The sequence below is a fragment of the Ictalurus furcatus genome, chromosome 5, assembly GCF_023375685.1.
Source record: "Ictalurus furcatus strain D&B chromosome 5, Billie_1.0, whole genome shotgun sequence".
NCBI lineage: Eukaryota > Metazoa > Chordata > Actinopteri > Siluriformes > Ictaluridae > Ictalurus > Ictalurus furcatus.
Window position 1 is genome coordinate 26,081,044 of NC_071259.1, and position 26,176 is coordinate 26,107,219.

The 26,176-nt window shown below is 39.9% G+C and overlaps 2 protein-coding genes across 3 annotated transcripts; one reads left to right on the top strand and one right to left on the bottom strand.

Moving 5' to 3' along the window:
• Positions 1–369: 369 nt before the first annotated feature.
• borcs6 (BLOC-1 related complex subunit 6) lies at positions 370–11,554 on the top strand. 2 transcript variants are annotated; one of them, XM_053625425.1, is made up of 6 exons: positions 370–1,027; positions 3,943–4,442; positions 6,227–6,695; positions 6,987–7,150; positions 10,041–10,124; positions 10,237–11,554. In XM_053625425.1, the coding sequence occupies exons 2-6, from the start codon at positions 3,954–3,956 to the stop codon at positions 10,360–10,362; spliced, it is 1,332 nt and encodes a 443-aa protein (XP_053481400.1). In that variant the 5' UTR covers positions 370–1,027; positions 3,943–3,953; the 3' UTR covers positions 10,363–11,554. The 2 variants fall into 2 exon arrangements, with proteins under 2 accessions (XP_053481400.1, XP_053481401.1); XM_053625426.1 differs by lacking the exon at positions 370–1,027 and adding an exon at positions 1,060–1,291.
• Positions 11,555–16,462: 4,908 nt separating this feature from the next.
• Positions 16,463–19,461, bottom strand: si:dkey-72l14.3 (Glyco_hydro_56 domain-containing protein). Its single transcript, XM_053625911.1, has 4 exons — positions 18,760–19,461; positions 18,242–18,637; positions 17,976–18,065; positions 16,463–17,017 (listed from the first exon to the last, which is right to left on the bottom strand). The coding sequence occupies exons 1-4, from the start codon at positions 19,258–19,260 to the stop codon at positions 16,463–16,465; spliced, it is 1,542 nt and encodes a 513-aa protein (XP_053481886.1). The 5' UTR covers positions 19,261–19,461.
• Between the last annotated feature and the right edge of the window lie 6,715 nt (positions 19,462–26,176).

Below are 26,176 nucleotides of genomic sequence, written 5' to 3' on the forward strand. Positions count from 1 at the left end.
TATAATCAGAAAAATTCACATGTACTCTACTCTTTGAAACGTTACTTTTTTCATTATTGTCAATACAAAGGATTGGTGCTTTTGTGTGATTTGCACCAAATATGTGTTTTGTCATTTATGCGCTTGTATTTTGTACATTTATAGGTGGTTGGTATATGAAGTTTAGCTGATGTATGAGCAACTCTGCTAAAAAAATGTTTGAATACTTAAGAAAAAAAATACAGCCAAGTGCAAAAGTTTGCATACTGTACATTTAGGACAACATATAAAATATATTAATAAATTCATTCATCATTCATCTTCAGTAGCTACTTTACCCTGGTTAGGGTTCTATGTGAGAAATGCTGACAGCTTAGTCAGGTCACCTTCTGTCATTCTCCAGCATTCTGCTCCATACAGCAGGGTGGAAAGAACACAGCTCTGATATATTTTGAGCTTGAGTTCCAAATCATCCAGAAATTGTTCAGTGGGTTGAGGTCAAGGCTCTGTGCTGTACACTCATGTTCTTCCACACCAAACTTGGCGAATCATGTCTTCATGGATCTCGCTTTGTGCACAGGGACATTGGAGACAGTTGTGTGCTTCCAACTTTGTGGTAACAGTTTGGGGAAGAACCAAACTGATCTCTTTTTTTTTCATGCAGGTTTTTTTTTTTCATGTATTTGTAAGATATTTTGGTTACACAGCTCTATTTTTATTATTGTTTTCTTTATGACCCAATTCGCATTTACATATTCATTACATAACTAGTACATATTTTTTGAGGAGTGGCATCGAAAACTACATTTTATTTATACATATACATATTTATACATATATATACATATATATACATATATTTTATACACCAGACGACACAACTTGTATATTAAAAAATGTCTTGTATAAGAGACGAAACTACTTGTCACTGCTTCCATGAAAGTGACTAATACGGAACCAAATTTTCATTCCACGGTTTTTACTCGGCGGATATTTATAACGGACCAAGTTTCCTGGCAACATTCATCCTCCGGAAAGAACCGAAGAGGTAAATATTTATCTGGTGTGTCTGTCATAGCACTGTGTGTATATCACGTTTTCCTGGCAGATTAAATAATTCAGCTGGCCAAGGCCTAACAGCCGTTGATCTTGTCATTAAGTTAGCGAGAAGAGAAGTTACAGGCCTGCTCAGCTTAACGCTGGCTAACAGGCTCCACAGCCGCCACTGCTTTCTCACATCAGCCAGGAAGCGTTACTTAACGTCAGATGACTTATGTGACAACACTGAAATAGTACCTTTACTCAACTCTGAGTGAGTTCTGTTAGCATTTATTTGTTATTTTTGCAGCTCAGGAATACAATTGCGTTTCTCTTAGCTATTCAGTTATCTAGCTTGTGTACTTAAGGCAATTAATTCTGGTTGCTAATGCTAGCTAGCTGGCTAATGTCGTCATATGATTTCAGTTCCTCAATCTAGGTAACTGTAGCTGATTAAGAAGATCCGGTCACATGAAATACAGTGAAATGCGTGCTGTCTGGGGACTCACGAAATATTTTACGATAAATTTAGCCCTTATTTAAAGAGCTGGATGTAGTGGATAATGTTGAACTAGTGTATGTGTCATGAAAGCTGTGATGTGATTGACGAACTCATTATAGATCAGCTATGGCTGTAATAGTGCAGTGTCATTGAGTGATTTCATACCACGCATACATTGCCAGTTTATCTGTATATACTTACTATAGAGGTGCACTTTGTAGGTCAACAACTCTCTAGTCTTTCCATCAGTGGGTATGGACAGATATGATTTGGGTGTGACACTGATATGGTTGTGTCTATGTGGGGATGGTATAAATGTATCAGGGACGGTAGTGTTGACACCTTGGATTGAGTACAGCATGCCAGCCAGCAGTAGATCTAGGGCTGGATGATGGTGCACACATTGTACATGTAAAAAAGGGAAGCTATGCAGTGTGTCTGTTCAAACAAAATCCCAGCACCACTATTCCACCTTATACTGTATTCTCATGCCAGTGTGGCACACACTACCATTTGACTGTCAGCACTGTGCTGAGAATTGTCCGCTACCCAAATATGATCTGGTTGTCTTACTGACCTTTTTCTCTAGTACAGGGATAGAAGTGGCCGACATATTCAGTCCGTACAGGATTTTGCAACGTTTATTTGTTCTTGTTGCAGCCAAAAATGCTTGATTTATTTAATTTTTTTTCAAAATTTGCGACGCAATTTGCAGAGGGTTATTTGTGGGAAATGACTTGAATTGGCGAAATTGTTTTGCACGGTCTTTTGCAGTGATGTTTGTTGGTAAATGAGCCCTTTTAACTGTACTCATGTTTGACGCACGGGAATCGAAGAGGACTTTCAATGATTACGCGTTCTGATGGCGTGACATGACGCATCTTGGCCCAAATCTGCAGGAAATCTGTAGCCATTTTGAAAAATTGCAAGTTCCTCCGAATATTGCTGAGTTTGCGGGAGTTTGCATTCATTTCTGCGATAGGGAAATGCTGGAGGGACTGAGTATTGTGCAGGATGTCTATAGTAATTGTGCACAAATATGATGGGAGTATCTACAGGGTGTCCCAAAAGTCTGCATACGTAGGGGATTATGTTTGCCAGCACCATGTCGGTTGTGCCTTCGTCAGGGGATGTTTGTGGACGTTCACTTCTCGGTCGGTCTGTAACACTTCCAGTCTTTTTGAATTTGTCCATCGCAACATTGCGACAACTTCCTGATCCAGCCATGAGAATGATTTGAATATGTTCTTGTTTTGTCAAAGGTGTTCTTAAAAGCTGTCTGAAAAAAAAAATTGTGTGTATATATATATATATATATATATATATATATATATATATATATATATATATATATATATATATATATATATATAATGTATGTATGTATGTATGTATATGTGTATGTATGTATATATATAATATAGTCCTGCCCTGAATAAACATTCACATAACAGATGTTTACATGTAGTACAAGACACAATAATAACTGAATTTACACAAATGGACCAGTTCAAAAGTTTACATACGCTTGATTTTTAATACTGTGTGTTGTTACCTGGATGATCTTTGACTGTGTTTATGTTTTGTGATAGTTGTTCATGAGTCCCTTGTTTGTCCTGAGCAGTTAAACTGCCCCGTTCTTCAGAATAATCCTCCAGGTCCTGCACAATCTTCACTTTTCCAGCATCTTCTGCATATTTGACCCCTTTCCAACAGAGGCTATGTGATGTTGAGATGTATATTTTCACACGGAGGATAACTGAGGGACTTGTACACAACTATTACAAAAGGTGCAAATATTCACTGATGCCCAAGAAGACAACACGATACATTAAGAGCTGTGGGGGGGCCCTCGGGGGTGTAAACTTTTGAACAGGATGATCAGTGTATATTGTAATTATTTTGTTTTCTGGGAAACATGTCAATATCTTATGTAACTTCTGAAGGTCAGTACTAAATGAAAAAGATCTTTAAATAAAATAACAATTTCACCAATCATCCTGTTCAAAAGTTTACACCCCCCTGGCTCTTAATGTATCATGTTGCTTTCTTGAGCATCAATGAATGTTGGCACCTTTATTAATTTTTGAGCACAAGTGTATAATACAAAGTAAGTATGAAAGAAGTGCTCATTTCCCCTATGTATGGAAATACCCTGTATTATTATTTTTTAAAATCCCAGAAGCTATAGATTCAAGGTAGGCGTACCTTATAAACTGGCAACTCTACGTAGACAAAACGTTTGCTTGTTTCACATATCTTGTGGCATGCATAAGTAAGATAAGAATTGTTTTCATACATTTGTTCTGAACATCCTGCCAAGGAAGAAACAATGATAATGTGGACGTGCAAAAGTAAACTGACACAGGAGATAGCGAGATGGAGTTTACGATGATGGTGCACTGATAATATTTTTTATGTAGCAGGTTGAGGGATGAGCCACTCCTCTGGGATTGGCCACGATGTGCAGGAGGAGACCGATGGGACGGACAGTCCTGACTCTCCAGAGGCCTGCAATTGGACAGCCGCTAATGGCTCCGCCTCCCACATGCAGAAATGTCGGGATGGAGTAGCTTGCCTGGAGCAAGACAAACAGGAAGGAACTCCTGAGACTCACGCACACCCACTCCACAGCATGGACCCTGCGTACAGACAAATACATACAAACTCAGCGCCTCACACCAACACGTACGCCTGCGAAGATGGCCCCACACACACAGACGAATACACACCTCACTCAGAAACCGTAACCAAAGACAGTCCGTACATGGAAACTGCCAGCATGCCACACACACAAGCCAGTGATGGGTGGGGAGGAGCGGAGGAGGAGGAGGAGGAGGTCAGAAGCCAGGATGATGAAAGAGATGGTGAGGAAGTGGAAAACAGTGAGGAGAATCAGCAGAGAGCAGACTTTACTGTGCAGGTGAGAATTCAGCAAAATGTGTCTGCTGAATGTGATCCTATTTAAAAAGCCAACTAATCAAAATAAATCCCAACTGTCAATGTTCAGAGGTTTATTTGTTGAGGTAAAAAAAAACTTCATATCTCTGAAGTGTTACCTTTTGGCATTGTAGGCCCAAAACTCAGAAACACTATTCCAAAAAGCATATAACTTTAAGTATCTTGTTTTGTTATATTTTAAATGTATATAGATTTAAAGCAGCGGCGCAGCGATTTAGTGGTTAGCACATTTGCCTCGCACTTTCAGGGTTGGGGGTGTGATTCCTCCCTCCACCCTGCGTGCACGGAGTTCGCATGTTCTCCCCATGTTTCGGGGGGTTCCTCTGGGTACTCCGGTTTCCTCCCCCAGTCCAAAGACGTGTTGTAGGCTCATTTACAAATTGTCCGTAGTGTGTGACTGGGTGTGTGTGTGTCGTCACCTCATCCAGGGTGTCCCCCGCCTTGTGCCCCGAGTCCCCTGGGATAGGCCCCAGGCTCTCCCACGACCCTGTGTAGGATAAACGGGGCAGAAAATGGATGGATGGATTGATTGATACTTTTCAGTCCCTCAGTCACGATTTTGCGATCACAGAAATTACCGCAAATTCAAGGAAATGTTGCAGTATTCATAGGAGCTTGCAGTTTTTCAAAATTACAGCAAATTTTCAGCAGATTTGGGCCAAGACATGGCATGTGACGTCATCACAACACACATTTAGCAAAAGCCCTCTAGGATTCATGTGTGTCGAACATGAGTCCAGCTAAAAGGACTCATTTACCAACAGACATCACTGTGATAGCAAAATATTTTGTGGAATAGCAATTTCAGCAATTCTAATAGTTTTCCACCAAAAAAGCACAAAAAACTTTGAAAAAAGCAGCAGCATAATCAAGTATTTTTGCCACAATAATCACTAAAAACTCGGTGAAATCCTGTATGGACTGACTTTTCAGTAGTGTAGTTAAAACAATGGCTGTCTTGCACTCACTTGCCATAATTCTGTGTAGGTGACACTATGGCATTAAAGTCCTTTAATGATCATGTAGAAGCTAACCTTGAAAAAATCGAATTCCAACCGTAATTACAAAGCATGAGACAGAAATTCACTGTCTCAACTATCACGATACAAAATACTCGTGAGACAGATTTTTCTTCTCTGCAGTGTATTGAGATATTTCGGTTTAATATTCATTATGAGCACTATCTCTTCTTGCATACTAGGTGTCAACACCAGAGGTAGTAGCATACAGAGTAGAAAGTTTGAGTAAGAACCTCACTGCCTCGAAGCATGCTTACTTATTAGTCCACAAAGTTAAGCTGATCAGAATTAGGGCACTTGTCAAACACAATGCCTGCAGCCTCGTTGCATTTATCTCAAACCACAACTTGCGACTGTATTTACTCGCACTTAAAACACTACGTTGATTGAATAGTGTTTAAAAATAAGGAGGAATTATGACTACTAATTCATTTATTTATTGTGCACAGAATTAACATTTGATTGGCTGAGGAAAGTGTCACAAAAGTGACTGCTGCTGGCTTCAGCAGACCTTTCACTGCTGAGATGCTTTGTGATTGGCCAGGATTGCGTTCAGTTCCAGGCTTGTTTGGGATCTCGTGAACTTTTTACAACCTGAATTTTATTTAGCTCCATACTCATTAACAACAAGAGCTTGATCAGATTGCAGTCTTGGTATTTATAGTCGGTATGTCTAAAGTCTGTGTAAATAGATGTTCTGTGCATTTGAACTGCATTGTCTCCTCAGCCAGTAAAAGAGACCACGTCTGAAGACTCAACCACTTCACAAATGCCACCTACAGAACCGGTCAACTGTATCTCTTATGATGATGGTCATTTGTCTGCTTCCACGCCCCCTGACCAGGCCCCGCCTCTGGTCCCAGCTCCTCCCCCGAGCTCAGTCCCTCCTCCCCTGCTGCCAGCACCTGATGATTGGCCACGGCCGGCTCACGTGATGGCAGAGGTGCGGGTGCGTTCTGCTCCTGGACGGGAGCGGGTTGTGCGTGGTATGCAGGACAGTAAGAGTCTGGACGGCATCAGTGAAGCGTGCGGAAGTGGCATGCGGGCGGCCGCAGGCGAGGGTCGCAGGGCCACTATCTCCAGCGCCCTGGAACTGGAGGGAACAGTGAGCCGTGACGGAGATCTCACCCACTTCATCGCCAAGAACTTGGAGCAGAAAATCAAAATGAGTTCGCGCCCCAGCCTTGACACCGACTGTGAGTGTGTGACAGTCCATTTTCCTTTCGATTTTTCTCCTGTCATCCTTATTGATTAAACATTCTGACTGCAATATCATATGACTGCAGTAACTTAACTTTTGGTAAGGTTGCGCAATTACATCAATCCTAAACATTCCTTTATCATTTAAAACGTAAATAAGTAAGTAATGACAGAAAGTTTATTAATTAAATGTAGACATTTTAACCTGCTTGTGACAGCTGGCAGCACGCTCTCGAGCTGTACTGATCAGTCAGATATCTGCATGTGTGTGTGTTTGTTGTGTACAGCGGACTGCTCAGGCCCAGTGGTGCGAGGCCGTGGTTCGTTGCGTCGACCAGCTGACATCCCGCCCATAGACCCTAGTGTGCTACTGGACCTACACAAACACACTCAGGAGGTTGCACAGAGCGTGGAGATGATGCTCCGCAGCCTCAATGGAACCATCCAGAATGTAAGCTATAGCACACTAGAGCGTAAACACAACTCTTATATACACACATAAATCCTTTTCACATCTGTTTAAACATACAAATCAATACGTCACTGACCTAATTTGACAAGTGGAAAACCAGTCGTTTTCCAGTAAAATATTGCTACACTACCTTTGTGAGATGACGTCAGTACTTGCACCAAGTACAGATCTAGTATAGACCATTCTCCACAATGTGGCTCAGTCTCACAGCTGCCAGTTCAATATCACTACACATTCAAGTCAAGCATCACAAACCACATAATGTGCACTAAACAGGATTCCTAATAGTAATGACACCAAAGACATGCTATATAGTACTGTAGTATGCAGTTTGGGATGGGGTCCAAGTGTACACAACTCTTTAAGTAATCTACTTTCATTATGGTATTAGAAATGTAGAACTTCAGCATGTCTGTCCCATTTACTGATTAGTAAGCTCTCTAACTCTGTAAAATACAGTATAGAGAATAAAACCATCACGTCTAGTTGTTAAAAGACACAGATTGGTGGACCAAGTATAAAAATACACATAAACACAAGCCCACTATCCTGCTATCATGATCTCTTAAACCGAAACAAATTTGCAACTAGGCGGTGATACAGATTCCTCAGCAAGGACGTATCAAATGATTATCATTCACTAACTTTCCACCAAATTACAGAAGCCTTATCTGTTCGGAAAAAAATAAAAGAAGCCAAAAATCCATTTTCCTCTAATTTGATTATATCAGACCATTTCACTCTGTTGTTCTCTCTCTCTCTCTCTCTCTCTCTCTCTCTCTCTCTCTCTCTCTCTCTCTCTCTCTCTCTCTCTCTCTCTCGATCGGCTGCCAGCTCTTGCCTGTCACTCTGTAGACTTATTTCTTGTCACCTAGTTGGGGCGTGCATGATGATTACCTATCTAAGCTGGCATATGACATATTTCCCACCAATTCTGACCAGACACTCCTGATATAGCGCTGAATTACTATTACATGACTGATAGAGCTGTTCACAGCTCAGAAACATACAATAAAGTATTTTCGTCCTACACAATGTAGCATCCCACAACACTATATCTGTTGATTCTTCCACATTCTGGGCTGCACCACAGTCGGCCCCCGTTACTGACATCACTAATCTCACAAATCCTGTTGTTATGCCCTCTTGTTAAGACTCTGCTGACACCTTTCCTTGGTTTACCTCTGAACTTTGTTCCATTCAATCTGCAGGTAGGCGTCTTGAGCACTGGTCTTACTGTTTATGCCAAGGCCTACTGCAAGCTTTTGATAAAGTACACTAAGTGCTGCTCACTAAATCAAATCCCTTCATCTGCCATCACCTGCTCATCTGCTATTTCATGCCCTGTCTCTTACTTAATTAATAAGCCTCTTGATTAGTTCTGTGTTCTATTAGAAACTTCCCATTGATTCTGTTAATGTCTAAAGAAAAATAGATCCAGTTTTCATTTTCATCCAAGCTGCTTGCAAGAGTGGTATAATAATTACTTTGCCACTTTGAGTTCATTCTGTTGACCTTATGCCTTTAGTGCAGCCTTTGACACTGACTCATTCTCATCTGTTGTTGTTTCTTTTTCATCAGAATGTCAGACACAACTCTAGCATATTTTAAATCTCTATGGGAAACTTCACTTTGTATGTGTGAGCAGACACACACATTACACAAGGAGTCCCTCAAGGTTGAGATCTTGATCTGCTCCTCTTCATCATATCCTCCACTTTGCTGAGATAATTTAGTGACATTCAGATCTTAGGTCAGATTATTGTATTAGGCTCACTACATCATTAACTGTGTCTGCTATTTAAAAATGTTTCGACTTTAACGTTCCTAAGAAAATTTTGTTTGTTTGTTCCAGAAACCCTGATGGTAGCCAAGTCAGTTACCCTGGCTGCCAGTGTCATTCATGTAATTTTAAAGCACTGCATGCTCTCCTTCCCTTTTATCTTTTTGAGCATTTTACCCCCTCCGCTCGCCCTCTAAGGTCCGGTATGATCTACTGGTGCTCTGTAGGATGAGACTGCCCATAGTAGGAGGCAGATTGTTCAGTGACTTTGGAATTCCTTCCCACAGAATCACCATGACAGTTTCTCTGTCCTGCTTCAAGTTTTAGTGTTCCTCTCGCCTTAGCTTGTGTTGTTCTCCCTTGTGCCTGTTTTTTTTTGTTTGTTTGTTTTTGTTTAATATGTTGTAAAGCTGCGTTAAGTGTCAGAAATTCACTATTGTTTCTTTATTAATTACTCGTACTCAAACATGGTTCAATCAGGCCTCTTGAATTTGCTATAGTGTTAGATATGTAAAGAATAAGACACTTCAGGACGTGATGATGGGCTGGTGTTACTACCATGAATTTGATTATTTTGCTATAGCACCATGTCCTAACTTTTTTAATATTATTATTATTATTATTATTATTCCTCTTATACCAAAGCAATTTGCCAACAATTACATTTTTATAAACTAAAGAATGGCATGTCTCTAACATTTATACTTACTTTTATTGTTGTCCAAGAAACAAGTTAATTCCTGTTATCACTTACATTATAGCAGCTGTACACATTTTTTCCTCACCGGTCTCATTTTTTTTCTCTCTTTCTTGAAGTTAATACGACAAAAAAGTGCAGCTTGGAATGTTCTAGTAGCCAAGGAGCCTACTTGGGGCTACTGTGGCCCAGGTGGTAGAATGGGTTGTCCACTAAACGTAGGGTTGACAGTTCAATTCCTGGCCCACATGCCGAAGTGTCCTTGCTCAAGACACTGAACCCCGACGGCAGGCTAGCACCTTGCATGTTGTTATTGTAATTATAGTCAGAGTGCTATGAACATGCTATGGTAATTGCAAGTGTTTAACCCTTTCTTTCTCCTTATATAGATGACAGCATTGAGTGTGGGTTATATTCAGACATACCGAGACTCTGTGGACAGTTTGGGGGAATCGGTAGATATGAGCATAAAGGTAAGGGAAATTTGTACTAATCTTTATAAATCTTTATTTATTACTCATCTCATCATCCGTGTTTTTTTGTTATTTTTCTTCATGAAATATTTTGCTACGCTTGTGTACGTAGGGAATGTACACACTGATGGCACGTTGTGAGGAACTGGATCGCTCCATGCAGCCCATCCAGACGCTCGCGGCTCAGATCAGAGACATCAAGCGCACACTGGACACTCTGGAAGCCATCTGCAAGTAATATACATGAGCGTGACTACGCCATGTAGCTCCAGGAGATGCTCTGTAACGACTGCGCCCTCTGCTAATTATAATGCGACCGAATCACTTTGCTAACGATCATGTCTCCTAGAAACGCTCCGTGAGCGCTGCGCTCCTACCCTCTATCGCCTCTCAGTGGTGATGATCCTTTTGTTGTGGCTCCACTCCGTTAGAATGATTGGAAAGAGCAATGGACTCCAGTCTGTGAGCTCACACCGTCCAACAGATTGACGTCACGACCATGAGAAGTCTCTCTCTCTCTCTCTCTCTCTCTCTCTCTCTCTCTCTCTTTCTCTACACATGGTACTGGGATTATTTATAGTGCGTGTCTATGTTTTGAGAGACGAGTTGGTAATGGCATTGAAATCCTTAAATTAGGTCAGATGTGTCACATCTGTATTTGTCACTATGGAAACGTGTTCTAGAAGCCATTCTCTGTTTGTATTTTTCTCCCTCTGGGTGTTTGTGTGTCTTCAGATTGGATGCTATGTATCCCCTGTTTCCACCATGACCACTGATCAATTCTAACACGTGTGACCTTTTAATCGTCCTGAGAGCTTTGGACCTTCTGTTGCCACGGTGATGTTCATGATGGACATTATCACAGAGGCTATGCGTGCTGTCGTTTTGAAACAAACCCTGGGACTGAAGACGGGCGTGTGAGTAAAATAAGATTAAAAATAGACAGGGAATGAAGCGGAGTGCGGGACAGTCCCTGATCGCCAGCCCTTGTCCGTCTCGTTCCGTGTCTGCTTCCAGTACGGCAATTTATTAAACTGTCTGGCATATGTGTATGTTTTAAAGAATGCAATATAACAATAAATTTAGTAGAATGATCTAGAATTATGCTTATCATATTTAAGATGAAACCTTTGGTAGCCTCAAGCAAGTGCATCAGCTCAGCTCTGAAAAGTAAATAATTGATGCTTGAAACTAAATGGGTAAACAGGATTGGAGAATATAAAGCAAACATTTATTTGGAGATAAAGTACAGTCTGTACTTTTTAATAGGAAACTGTAGTGTAAATGATATTCTTCTTCTATAATGCTTTCTAAGTTAGAGCTGTTTTTATAAATTGTACCTTTTTTGCACATACATTTCATTCCAGAAATATTGACATCCAGAATGGGGGAAAATAATTGGAATTGGAAATAAACATAATATTAAAAATGCCTGGATTTGATGCTAGTCCATTGAAGAGCATTAATTCTCATAAGAATTTTTTTTTTTTTAAATAGTTTGGCAAAATTATTGGCACTGCAAAACATTTCTATACTTGCTATAATGCACCTGTAAAATCTGTCATCTATCCTACGTGGTTCTTGTTGACATTTCATGCATTCTTATTTGCCAGGATTCTGACACATGAGCACACTTTCTATGTGCACAGTAAGGATAATGGTGTGTTATACACTGTTTTGTTGTTTGCAGTATTCAGTTGATAATTTGGGTTGCCTAGTTTTAAATTTAGCTACAAAACACCACATCCATAACAACAACAAGCTCTTTGGAGAGTTGCAAGAAAGAACCAGTTTCATGGGAACTTCAGTTTGAATCATGTGATGTGGTCAGATGAGAGCACAACTGGACCATTTGGCCATGCAGCTGACTCAACCAAACCAGCTTAGCTAACCTCCAAACACTAGAAAAATACCGAGTTCAAATAAAACTATAGCCCTGCAGTGGACTGTTTTCTGCAGGGTGGATTTCTGCTTTGTGACCGTGATCTTGGGAAAGGCTCAGGGTTCACTGTGACCCAAGCCAAATTGGTTTCTGAAGAATAAAATAAAAGCAGTATAATGCCTCCTTACAGTAGGTTTGAACTCAAATATTGCGAAAGATTACTCATGGCATATTGTATACTTTTGCTCATTTTGATGAAGGGTGCCAATATTTTTAGTTGAGTGGAAAAAAATCATTGGGCTTAATTTTATCAAGCTTTTAGTGTAGTTATTTGTAAATGCTTTTGTGGGGCCAATTGAACTAAAAAAAAAAAAAAAAAAAAAAAGATTGTTTTGTCAACGCTGATTTTCTTTATAAATGGTCGAGCGTGTTCATGGTATAGCTGATTTACTGTAGCCAACAGGACTCAAGAGTATTGTGAATCCATATGCAGGAGGTTTATTAACAACAGTCCATGAATCAATATGACCGACTCCGTAACCCACAGTAATATCAGAACCAAAGAGCAAATCCAGAGTAGTCAAATAAGATAGGCAAGCGACAAGCATGAAATCTTCCAGGCAGTGCATACATGATTTCTCTAAGTTTTTTTGTGTTTGTTGCAGCCAAAAATGCTTGATTTTACAACTTGAATTGGCAAAATTGTCTTTAGCCGTGATGTTTGTTGGTAAATAAGACCTTTTAGCTGTACTCATGTTCGACGCACTCAAGTCAAAGAGGGTTTGGCTAAATATGTGTTATGATGATGTCACATGATGCGTCTTGGCCCAATCTCCCATTGTGTGTCTAGTCTTGGTCAGGTGGCATGAAGCGCTACAGCTCAAACGATGGTACAATCTGAAGTGAGATGACAGACAAAACACTCATGGTGAACTTCAGCACATTCCTATCAGCTGACTACTGCTTCTACCTTGTGCTGCTCTGCATTATAGTGTCTTAACTAGAGATGTGTGTGTGAATGAGTGTGTATTCTCCCTTGGCCTCTGACTTTAAGGCATTCGGAAGGCCACAAACTTGTTATTAAGAGTTTAAATTTGAAAACATCATTGTGTTTCTTACATATTGTTGCCGACAGCACTGTTGATCATCCACTCACTTCAACCCAGTTCACTTCCTGAGAGCCTGTAATTAAACCTGACATTTTATAACACAGCATAATCATGCACGTATTTTGCCTTTGAGAGGGTGAGCGACTACAGTAAGCCTCTGCTTTTTTAACCGCTGTTTATTGTTTACTATTGTTCAGTATCATTTCATGCTTTTTTGTGGTGGTGTAGCAGATGGTTCCGATTTGCTGTAAACATGGCTAGATCTGCGTGTCTGTCCCAGATTGACGATAAGACGAAGACTAAACATGAGATTAAGGGTTAGTTTGGACAGCTTGGACAGATGGACTGATAGAGGTGACAGGACCGGCTGACCGGCTCTACAGCATTCTGTAAATCTGATGATGCACTTATCATCCACCAAATACGGGTTTTACACTAGATCACGCATGTGTACATGCGTCAAAGAGGAGACTCTGGTTATTCATATGCGCAAATGTGTCCCTACACTTACTTTCTGTTAAGAAGAACAGCTGCACATAGAAGAAAGAACTAAAGCTTTAAGAAGTGGAAAATTACAATTCAGTTCTAACATTTAAAAAAAAAATGGTCACAATAAGAGTGCAAAATTAAAAGTACATTTAGTTTCCCGGGTCGATAAACGCTTTTTATCTTTTAAATCAAATTCTTTTGAGAGAGGGGTGGGTAAGTGTATTTGCATGCATATGGATTCTTCAGTCATGTGATATTTGTTTACACAAACACCTTTAGGGATGTTTTTATTGTGTGTAACTTTCAGAAATCATGTCAAAACTTGTTTTCCTTCACAGAGCATTGCCCTTGTGTATCTTGCGCAGATGGGATTTTATGACCCATGACCGTTATCGTGTGATCACATGACTTTCATCTAGCTGAAATCTGCACTGCAGCCGTACACTAAGTTAAGCAAGGTCATAATATACATTTTCACTATCCGTATAATACAGAAGGGCATGCCGAGATTGTTTATTATGCCAACCAGTTCAGTTTTATTGCTCTTTAGTTCGGCTTCCCAGACCTAGCCATAGATTAAACTGCTCTTTTAAACTGGAATAACGCAATTAAATTGAAAATCACAATTTATCTCATCATTTGGAGTCCAAATGAGTAATGAAGTTACTCCAGGAGTATATCAGGGTGTAAACTAAAGGATTCACTTCAGTCTAATGCTGTTAATGGTGGGAAATGGATTATTTGCAGTAGATCAGTAAATACGAAGACAATAGCAGTCGCACATACAGTAGCAGTGACAGTTGACTCTACATGATTTACGATTATGCTTTTATGCTTGCAAATATAAAGTAAAAGCAGCGATCTTCTTACTTTTGGTGCAAAAGCTCTCGTCTGTGAGCCGAAGAGAAAAACTTACATGACCTTGTCCTCAAATGTACATATCTTGGAGGTTTTTGACATGTGGCACCTTTCATCATGATGATGTAAATTATGTAAAATTGTTTAAAAAAAAATGCTGGTTCCCTGATGCAGCACAAGCTACAAGTGTCTATGAATATGGAAATTTCCCAGGGGAAGCAGACTGTTTACATGGATGCCATATACCCAAATGTCCTCCTGCACCATATTTTCACTCTCTCTCAGATATGAGAACTTGTTCTCGATTAATGTACAGTGTGTGCACTACTAAACAAAATCTTCAAGTTAAAACTCATGATTTACTACATTGTCTCTGTGTGCTTCGTTTTAAAGAAGGCAGCATGCTGGGATTTTGTTTGATGACCGTGATGATGCTCAGACCATGCTTACAACCAGCAACCCTTAGACACCTGCACTACAACCAGGTTCATATTTGCACTGGGGTTCTAGTAGAGCTCATATTTAATGTATGAGCATTTCAAATGTTTATTTAACCAGTATAAGTGTCCCTCTCGTCTGATCATCATCTGGATTGTTGGCTGGTCAGTGACTTTATTTTGGTCTTAAATGTATCTTCATGTTCTTTTACAATATCTGTATTCCGTAATAAGTACAATTGTCATTGAAGTACTCCCACAAAAGGGCAAATAATGATTAAGGTTCTTAAATTGTTGTATGGTTCTTTTAGATTTGTGTTCATCAGTGCTAAATTCATTTCAAACTGACATCCAGGCTTCTGCAGCTGATGTGTCTTTTGTCTTCAGTGATGTGGTGCTTTGAAATCTTTTGCGTAATATGTTTCTCAATAGTGATTTTTCATCCATTGTGGGGTTTTTTTTTTTTTTTTTTGGCTATTGATTTAGCTGAATTTGAATTTCCATTCCACATAATATTATGATTTCCCAGGTTTTTGAAGCAGCCTTGGCACAACACAAAAATCACTAATTCACGGTAGTAGTTTAGGCTAGTTTAATTTAGTTCAGGCCTTCATAGTCTGGAAGTAAATAATCTTACATTTTGTTTCATAATGCATTAATTATCTATTCGGTCTACTTCTGGCATAATTTGAATCCTGTCCAGGAAAATGCCACTTTAACCTTTTAAGGCAAATTTCCATAGGAGTGGCGCACACATTCGTATCTCAGTAAATTACATCAGAAATGTTAGACAAATGGAGTGAGACTACATTACTGAACCTTTATTTTATATTATCATAGTCACATGCCTACAGAAAACGAGTACTATTAATCAATTTAAATATTTACAAGCCCACGACAACGTCTTACAAAAAACAGATTTAAATGGCCATTACTTACTGCTCACTGAGCAGAACAATAGGAAATTGTTGAGTTTTTCAGTGCATACCTGCATTTGTGTCTGTGTTTTGTCTTTAACACACACTGGCTTTCTTAGCAAGCTTGTCTTCTTAAAGGTCAAAGTTTGTGATGCTCTGCATCCTGATTGTCATAGCTGACTGGGGCGTCCAAGACAGTATAATTGAATGAAAAAGATGGCTTTCCTCAAACATACAGAAAAGGGCACCCAGTGTTGTCCTGTAAGTGCTGTCATCTTCTCTATGACGTTGCATGGGGAGCTGTTTGCTGGCTTTCTGCTTTCTTGCATCTCAGAGGAAGCATATGTTAGCCCTCATGTTCCTAGATTGGTAGCTGTCACGTGATCGAGGAGATCTAGGTAGTGGTGGGGATTTGTAAAGCTGATGGATCTCAAGCTAGATGGACTAGCTAGATGTTCACTACTTTAAACTGACTATGCTGAGAATCCAGTTCACCTTCCCACAGTTGCCTCTCTGCTACCATTAAACAATATTAATTTCTCTTATGTTGTACCTATCATTAGTTTTGATAGACAATTCAAGCTAAACAAATAAAATCAAGGCCAAATGGTTCCTTTTGTATGCCCCATCCGTCAGGAAGACAGATTTAGAAGTTAAAGTTTGTGAAGCTGAAGAATGTCGGAACACAGAGAAGTATGATGGTCACAAAGTGGGCGGGGCAGCCACTTTTTGACGGTTCTTGTTCAGCAGGCGTCATGGGAGCCACTGTCTCCTCACTTTGCCCAAATGTCTCCTCAATCCCTTCACTCTGACCATCTGTGCCCACAGTATGAATAGCAATATTGTTTGGCTTTACTGTGGGCAGTGACCTCTGACCACCACTCTCAATCCCAACTGACTCCTGATCAGCAGCTGCTGCTTCCAATGCCTCAAACCAATGGCAGTGAAAGTCCCGTCTCCACCCATCCAGGTAATACTGGGGGAGTTGCCCCGTTGCTCGGATGCCCTCTGCTCCCCGGCGTAGCAGCAGGAAGTGGGCAGGAGGAAGGTGCAGGTAGACAGGGTCTTCTGCTTTCTTGCGTACACAGCGGCCAAGGCCCTTGCAAAGTGACATGCTGCAAAGACGTGTTGCCATGGTTACGTTGACAGCATAGGGGCCAAGGACTTCTTGCACGTATGAGGTAAGATCAGAGCACAACCTCTGGTGGACAAAAGACATGCATATGTGAATTGGGTGTGGACAAATGACTAGGTATTTAAAAAAGTAGCTAATAACTGTAATATGAATAAATGTAATAATACTGTATACAAGCTTAAACTATGAGTTTGGCAAACAATCTAATTTACACACTTTCTCATTAATTGCAAGTGTCACATCTTTGTGTCCAACACTTTTGCAGTCTACAGGTGCATCTCATTATAATATTGTGGAAAAGTTCTTTTTTTTTCCATAATTTAATTCAAAAAGTGGAACTTGCATATATTCTAGATTCATTACCCATAAAGTTTAATACATCAAACCTTTTTTTTTTCGTTTTAATTTTGATGATTATGGCTTACAGCTCATGGAAATCCAAAATATTTTTCTGTAAATACATGCCCACACACCATAAATATAGCCCTCAAACTATATTTTATATATATATATATATATATATATATATATATATATATATATATATATATATATATATATATATATATATATATATCACAAAAAACTCTGTACCATGAACGTAGCCATATTTGTTTAGGGACGTTTGGAGTACATGGGAAATTTTATTGACCAAGGTATTCCTTTAAATGATGAATGTGAATAGATGTACTCAGCAAAAACACTAAATTGTACATTGTAACTCGTATGAAACGTGTACTTATAGTGATAGTAGTGTAAGCTAAAACTGATGTACTGATATAATGATTTGAATACTGCTAGAGTAAAGTGGTGTTTAAAATAGAACATTGAAATTTGTGTTCCTGTCTATGGCTGGAGTTGAGACTCCCTGGAATAATGATGGGTGGATGGATGGATGAATTGGTGGATGGTTGGATTGTGAGCTGATGGATTGTTGGATGGTTGGATTGTGAGTTAATGGATAGATGGATTATGGGCTGATGGATGGACTGCTGACTAATGGAGCTGATGGATGAATGAATACCTGTGTTTTAGTAGTAAGGAATCTGTCCCAGATAATGACTCCTGCTGCACCCAGTGCAGCACTCTCTCCCACTGTATTCACCAAATAAGCCTGACACACATACACAGTGTACACAGTTATGTACACAATGGATACACACACAGAAACATATACACAATATCAAAACAGTCCCATCTACCATATACACAGTTACACCAAGAATTACAAAGTTACTTCTAATCATTGAAACAAAAAGCATATGAATTAACTCCCACTTAAGTTATTACCTCGGAGAGAAAGCTACTGGAAGAGATGTACATACTCTTGACCAGTGGAAAAACTGGAAGCTCAAATGTTGTCCCTGCTAGAGCTGCCACTCTTAATGCCTCTCTGATCTGATTGGATGCATACAGCCATGCACCCTTAGTTCCATCGGGGAGTTTCTCCAGTGCAAGGATTGGGTAAAGTGCATCACTTCGCTTCCATAGCCACATGAGCTCATCATTTAGTGCCATCTCTGCAGCAGAGCAGTGGCCCGTGTAATTGCCTAGCAGCATCTGATTGGGATCAGAGTTGTAGCAGCTTGGGTATGGAGCCATGCCCCACAGTCTCTGTGGGCGGAGTCTCTTGAGCTCTCTCAGGGTCTCCATGAGTATGAATTGGGCTGCTGCTTCAAAGTCCACCTAGCAGGAAATGACATCAGTATGTCGACATTCTGCTTAAGACAAATTGGGTACACCATTTCAATGATAAATATGGGAACAAGATGTAGCCCTATGTGTTTTATTTGTGGTAGCAGTTTCACCTGAGCCCATTTCTCCACCTCGTCTGTGCTCCAGCCTGGGAAAAAACCCCGGAGCAATGCTCGTGATTTCTGCAAATACCTCCGCTGATTCCCCAGGTTTCGGCTCCACTGTGGCTCCCACTCCTTCCACCTCAGCACTCCGAGGCCAGGCATTCCTGTCTGTGGCAAAGTTGCTGTAAGGTCCCCTTCCACTTTCTGAAGGTGGCGCTCCAGGCTGGTGTGCTGGGGCAGGCCGCCATTCACAGGCTCTCCCTCTGTATTGAAATATGGGTAAAGTCCCAGTGAGTCCTCATAAAATTCAGCAACACGTCCCTCCCACTCCATTCCGAAAGCTGACGGATCAGGGCGACCAAGACAGTCCTTGTTTGGTACGGCCCAAAGAATCAGGAAGGGCTGACCAGGCAGGAGAGGAGAGCGTGCTGGCCCACTCAGACATGGACAATCGACAAAGAGGAGCAGAAGGAGAGGGAAAAGGGGGTTGGAGGTTCTTCTATGATCCATGGAGGTGATCGAGAATTGTCACCAAGCTCCTCATCCACACTCCCCCTCCAACTCCACCTGAGACAGAGAAAGGGTTATAACACACTCAGCTTGTGTTTCATGCTTGATTTTTGGTCCAAGTCTTTCTAGTATCTTTCAGTTTTTAAAAAACAACATTTACATCAGACTATTTACATTTACAGCATTTAGCAGATTACCTATCCTGAGGGACTTATAAGTGCGTTGTAGTCTCCAGCAAAAAATATACTGTATTCTAATGCTCATGGTCTAAGGAATACTATCAAGCTAAAACTCTGTTGGAAATTAGTACATTGAGGTAGCACAGCAACAGAAACACTACAAGTCACTGCTAATTTAAGTACTTGGTGAATAGGTTGACTCTTCAATCTTTATTCAAAGACAACTAGTGACTCAGATGTTTGGACAACCAGGGGGAGCTCATTCTACCACCTGACAGAGAAAAGTTTTGATGCATGTCTACATCGAGGCATGGTGGTCGAGCCTGGTTTGTTGCTCAAATGGAACATGGTACAGTGTGGTATGTGAAAGGTGTCTTCAGGAAGGTGAGGGCCAGTCCATTTTTGGCTTTGTAAGCAAGCATAAGTGTCTTACATCTGATGCAGACAGCTACAGGAAGGCCTTTCACATTTTTGCAGCCCCTATCTGGAAAAACACTAAGGGTGCTCCCTAGAAACACTTAGTGAGCTGGGGAACATAAACCGTTACTTTTCGGGACCTAATTGTTAAACCATTCTAAGCTAGTCCAGGGTTTACTTTGAGATTGTGTGAAATATACATATAATGGAGGTTTGCTTGTCCTGTTCTGTACCTGCAGAGAAAGAATAGCTTCTTTTGGCTGAAAAAGGTGAGAATCTGCAGGTGGATGGACCAGCATGCCTCAGACCTGCATGCTTTATTCACATTCAATATGGTCTTATCTGAAAGTTGGGAACATCTTCACTTGGATTTTGATCTTATAATTCTCAATAATGTCATGTGGAAATATTTAAAGCACAGGAGAAGGAGCAAAACACAGACCAATGAAGATATTTAGTGGTACCCTAATGAGATTAGTCAGTGCTGTTCACGCTCGGAGGTCAAGACTACAAAGATGTCCACTTATGTTCTCGTGTTGGTTCCCAAGCTAGCAATAGAGGGCAGCAATGTGCCACACAAATTATTCCTGAAATTCTGTACTATACCTACAGTTGATGGTGTACATTTGGATATACAATAGAAACTATGTTTTTGTAACAGCTTATTAAAATTTAAATGTATCTTAATTGGTAAATGTTTGGTGGAGAATTCAGACATTTAGTCACTTTTATTTCTCTGGCACATTAACATCACTCCTACCAAACTAAATATCACCTTCTCTTTCAAAAAGTGTCTGAAACCATAGACAAATGACTAAATTTAGCACAAAAAAAGGTTGAACTTCTTGGTTTTTACTTGTTTTTTCCCCATTATTCGTGAACAATCTCACTCATTCGTATTACTCATGTTCACTAACCATTCTATCCTCATCAGGGTCACAGTGGATCCGGAGCTTATCCCAGGAACACTGAGTGCAAGATGGGAATACACTCTGGATGGGATTCCAGTGTATTGCAGGTCCCCATGCACACGCACGCACACACATTCACTGAATACGGCAATTTAGAGTACCCAAACTACACATCAGCAGGTTTTTGGGAAGTGGGAGGAAATTGAAGAATCAGAAAACCACATGGATGCTAGTAGAACATGCAAAACTCTTCACAGAGAGTAACCCAAGATCAGGATCAAACTGGTGATCCTGCATCTGTGAGGTGACAACGCTACTGTCCCACCACAACAATAACAATGGAACCTGATCTCCTGCAAAATTTGTATGCATTTGAAATGATGAAATTTCACAAGATGTTTATACAAATGCAGATAGAGCAAATTATACAACCAATAGAAATAAAACATCTTCATTCATTCCGGAATGCAACGCAAGTCCTTTGTTGTGTACATAAGCACATACTCATTAACATCTAGGAGCTATTTAGCATAGTCAATCCATCTACCTGCATGTTTTTGGGAGAACCCAGAGGAAACCCTATTGTAAAATTCATTGTAGAAGTCATCATTTCATGAATGCCACATTTCTGGGCCATGTAAGTTGCTTTGCATAAAGGAGAATTCACAGATCTGCGTAATGCCACGAAGGTAAGTGTAGATATTTTTCTGCTTGTCAAACACGTCCTTTAAATCCCACTCTGACTGAGGAGAGGCCTACCTAAACTTCTGAGTTTAGAGCAGAGGACTGAAACTAAAAACCATACAACATTGCTAAATTTGGCGCACAGAACCAAAGTTTTTATGCTGAAGTAAGTTTTTTAAATGTATGCCTGGAGGCTTAAGTCTTATGAGGAAACAGTTATAGAGCCAGCGCCTTTTCGTGCCAGCAAACCTAATGAACCAAGTGCAGACGCTGAATGAGGAAGATATGTGAATTGGGAACAGGATTTGATCTCTGTGGGCCAAACATTGCCTCTGTGAGCTGTCATGGTTTTTCTCAGCCCATTTTAAACTTGGCAGCCAGACTCGCTTCTGTTGATGCTAGTGATAGTTTTAGGTCACTTCCCTCCTCTGCTATAAGGAAACAAAAAAAGCTAATACAAGCTCAGACTTAAACCTTTGAATTAGATTGACATCAGTTTACTGCACATTGTAAATTATGATCTTTTATTACAAAGCTCTCCATTTTCCATCACAAACTGACAGGATGACTTGCTATTTTTATTTATTTTTTGTTTACAATATTACCACACTGAATCCAGTCTTACTATATGAGTAATGTTTTTAGTGAAAATCCTGTAAGGAGGAGGATGGTGAAGGATGTTGCAAGGTTTGAAAGTCAAGCTTACCTCCATGTCAGTACTTGGCTCTGGACAAAGGAGTAGGATGATGATGATGATGATGATGGTGAGTGTGAAGGCTTCTGTAGTTAAATATGAGCAGATATCAGGAGAGAACATGTGAAGTACATATACAGATGGATGGATGGAAGAAGAGATAGAAGAGGTTGCCTCTTCTGCTCCTGCATAATCTGGGTAATAAGTAGGGTCATTGCATGTCACATGACCAGTCTGATTGTAATCCTATAATCCAGCAAATAGCCAAATGCACAGATCACACACATGCACATACTTGAATCTCTTTCTACCAAAAAAACAACAAAAAATGACACAATATAAAATAACCCTTGAAAATTAGGTTTGTCCTCGACAGCAGCAGCTCATGACCCAACTACATCTCAAAAACCACACAAAATACCTAAAACTAGCCTGTGACTAGCCTGAAAATGGAGACATGTTTTTTCTACTATTTCTCAGTCTCTCAGCATAGGAAACAAGGTCACTGTAGTGTGCACGCATTTCTGATGTACAGACATTATCCACTCCTTAATCCGCTGTTCCCTCCCAGTATTTGCAATATACTGTATCTTACAATAGAAAAGGTTTTGTACGTCATCGACACAATATCTGTACTTACACTTTGTTTTTGTTTGCTGAAATGTATTAGATTTAATTAGAATTATTTGCTACACTTAGGAATTTAGCCTCAACTTTTAAAAAAAATGCAAAAAACACTTTTTTTTAATAGTAAACACTAAAATGTGTTTTCTTTGCAATCATATATAAATTGCTGTTTTTAACTGCCTTATTGTATGCATGTATGTATGTATGTATATGTATATTTTGAATATTTATATTTTGTATTTGTGTATGTATTTCGCCTTTTACAGCCTCTTTAGACTTTTAGGTCTTTGTGTGTCCCTGTTAAGATTGGAGTACATGAAAATTCTGATATTAGTGGGCGGTCCCTATAAAGCTTTATCTTTTAAAGGCTGAAAGACCAAAAAGATTTACTGGTGTACACTGACGATGATGTTGGGTTAATTCCCAGAAGTTAATGTTAGCTACACACAGTATTATTTAGCTACATTAATGCACATGTCAATTTAAATACCCCACAGCAATATGTGTATGTGAAAACAGAGTTGCGATTATCTGGTTACGGTCATCATAGAAATGGCTCAGATGAGCCAAGCCCACACAGCATTAAGGAACAAGGTAGGGTGAGTGAGTGTGTGTGTGGTAGGGCATGTCATGACTGATGTTATTTCGAAACAGGATGGACAGTGTGTGTGAGCGTGAACCACCCAGTTATGTGGCAAACATTGGTACACTTTAGGCACACATGATGCATTTTTATCTTGGATTTGTGGTACGGGTGATGATTGCAGAGCAGTACGGGAGATGGACGTGCGGTTTACCATCTCTGACTGATGCGAGCGCAGATTGGGCCCATACAAACAGGTACAGCTGATAAGATAAATGATTTGTACAATGAAGGTAAATGGGACTCTTTGTTGCAATATAACGTCTTCTGAATTGAGCCCTGTCACTGCAAATGGCCCATTTACTGATGAGCAGATCATCAAAGAATGTTTAAATGTTGTAGAACAAAAACTCACTCACACTCTCATTCTGGTGAGACAAATACGTGTTTTTGCTGGGCATGTTACTCATAATCTCAGGGCAGTCTGCTTAAGAACCGAAAGAGAGTGTTTCTGATAGGATTTGTGTTTTATGGAGCTGAGTGTCATTTTGGGTTATTTTAGACCATCAACAACATAAATGTGAGAAACTCTAAGTAGCAAATGGCTTTATATATTTATATTATATACAGTATGTATATATATATATATATATATATATATATATATATATATATATATATATATATATATATATATATATATATATATATATATACATACACACACACAATTTTTATTTTATTTTATTTTTTTATTAAAAAGTTCTACTTTTTGTTGCTGCACTCTGAGACATTTTCTTCTGTCACAATTTAACCCATTTAAATTGTGGAATCATGGATTACAGCCTAGCTTTCACTAGTTTCTTCCGATTCTAAAGGACAGATGTATACCATTCGACCATGAGACCGGTCGATAAAAGGCACAGCACCACCCTCTTGTGGAAACAACTATCACACCTGGTGCTAGGAAGCCACTTCTCTGCTGAATTGAACTCTTATGTATCAGGTGTAATGTTCACCACTATGATTATAGGTGCAGTATTTTCCAATTTATTCTATCTACTGATTCTGTAGTGTATGTGCAATCAGCACAAACGATAATTCATCGTTCATTAATTCATCTTGAGTAATCCTGGTCAGTGGGCTGGTGGATACACAACCTGACCTGGCTGTGAGGTGGGAATAGACCTTGGATGGGATGCCAGGGCCATGCACACACACTTTCACCAATTCATTCACACCTAGGGGCAATTTAGCGTAATCAATCCACCTATCAGCCTGTTTTTAGGACACGGGAGAAAACCGGAGAAACTGGAGGATTTGAAGACATGTAAAATTGTAGTTGCACAGATAAAGTGACCATACATCATCTTTTCCTGGACATGTCCTCTTTTTCAGTCCAGCCGGGAGTTCTAAATTTGAGAAAATGTTCAGGATTCGGCTCTAGTTTCATTATGATGTGCTTATGGTCTAATACTGCATCATGTGTGCGTATATTTGCATTGCTTTAACCCCGCTCTGTAATTCCCACCTTCTCGCACATCAACTGGTCGATTATAAAAGGCTTGCAGCAACTATTGACCTACTCCGAGAAGGTGAAGCACTGTTGTTTACAGCATCATACAGTTGCTTGACAGCTGTCCTGAGTCGAAACAATGTCCATGGCCATTTAAGGTCATTTTTAATGTTATGTTATCTCATTGCTTCATATTACATGGCCATTCAAGTGTGTAAATTGTGGTAGAAGGTACGATCATGGATATTTTATTTTATTCTAACACAAACAGTAACCAGAGCTCAGGCTCGAACCAGGGACACTAGAGCTGTGCAGTTCTAACACTACCCACTGTACCACCATGCCAACCACAGACTCAGTTCCGTACTGAGCAGAACAGAAAACCTTTTCACAACATAGTGACCAGACTGTGACATAGACATAAAGAAAAATATAAGGTTATATGCGAGGTTATTGTCTCACACCTCCAGGGTTGGGAGTTCGAATCCCGCCAATCACTAGCCAGTTGTGGGAATCTGTGAGCTCATGTATGTGGAAGAGGGTGGATAGTGTTTTCTTCCTGGTGTTGAACGCTGCCATATGACACAGCATGAGCAGCAGTGTGAAAATATGTCGTTGGTTGGCTTCATATTTCTTGGAAAAAACCCTCCCTGGTTGGTAGCTATCATATGATAGGAGAGCTGGGTGGTGGGTGGGAAATGACCGAGACCATTGTTGCTATAGAAACAATAACCTATTAGAAGGAACACATTAATCTAAATCATACAGCTGGAGCTATTGTTATAGAAAAAAAAAAGATCAACAACTTCTGACTAATCAGAATCGAGCATTCAACAGCACTGTGGTAAAAAAAAAAATAACAATCATGGGTAACTTGTCAGTTGTATTTTCATGGATGGTGCAGCAGTAGGCAGTGGTGCTCAGTCATTCTGATGGTGAAACCAGTCAGTGTAGGTATTCCTAAATTGGATTACCCAGTGTTGATATTTCTTTTTCTTTCCTTTTGCGAACAAACCCAGACATTGTTACTGCTTGTGGATTTCAGCTTGTGGTTCTGTTTCACGATGTCTGGAACATTGGGAATTGGTGTGAAAGTTCATAATGTAAAATAATAATCAGTCCTTCCAGGATTTTGTGATTTTGTGATCATAGATATTAACGTGAAATCGAGGAAACTCTGCAATATTCAGAGGAGCTTGCCATTTTTAAAAATTACCACAGATGTTCTGCAAATTTGGGCCAAGACGCATCATGTGGCGTCATCACAACACACATTCATCCAAAGCCCTCTTAGATTCACATGTG

What these genes read in the sequence shown, in the direction of transcription:
- borcs6 (XM_053625425.1), top strand. Translation starts at nt 3,954, where the DNA reads ATGAGCCACTCCTCTGGGATTGGCCACGATGTGCAGGAGGAGACCGAT. An exon ending in GAGCAGACTTTACTGTGCAG is followed by an intron (nt 4,443 to 6,226) that starts GTGAGAATTCAG and finishes TTGTCTCCTCAG; the next exon opens with CCAGTAAAAGAGACCACGTC. An exon ending in CCCCAGCCTTGACACCGACT is followed by an intron (nt 6,696 to 6,986) that starts GTGAGTGTGTGA and finishes TGTTGTGTACAG; the next exon opens with CGGACTGCTCAGGCCCAGTG.
- si:dkey-72l14.3 (XM_053625911.1), bottom strand. Translation starts at nt 19,260, where the DNA reads ATGGATCATAGAAGAACCTCCAACCCCCTTTTCCCTCTCCTTCTGCTC. An exon ending in AGGTGGAGAAATGGGCTCAG is followed by an intron (nt 18,638 to 18,759) that starts GTGAAACTGCTA and finishes ATTTCCTGCTAG; the next exon opens with GTGGACTTTGAAGCAGCAGC. An exon ending in TCCTTACTACTAAAACACAG is followed by an intron (nt 17,018 to 17,975) that starts GTATTCATTCAT and finishes TTTGTCCACCAG; the next exon opens with AGGTTGTGCTCTGATCTTAC.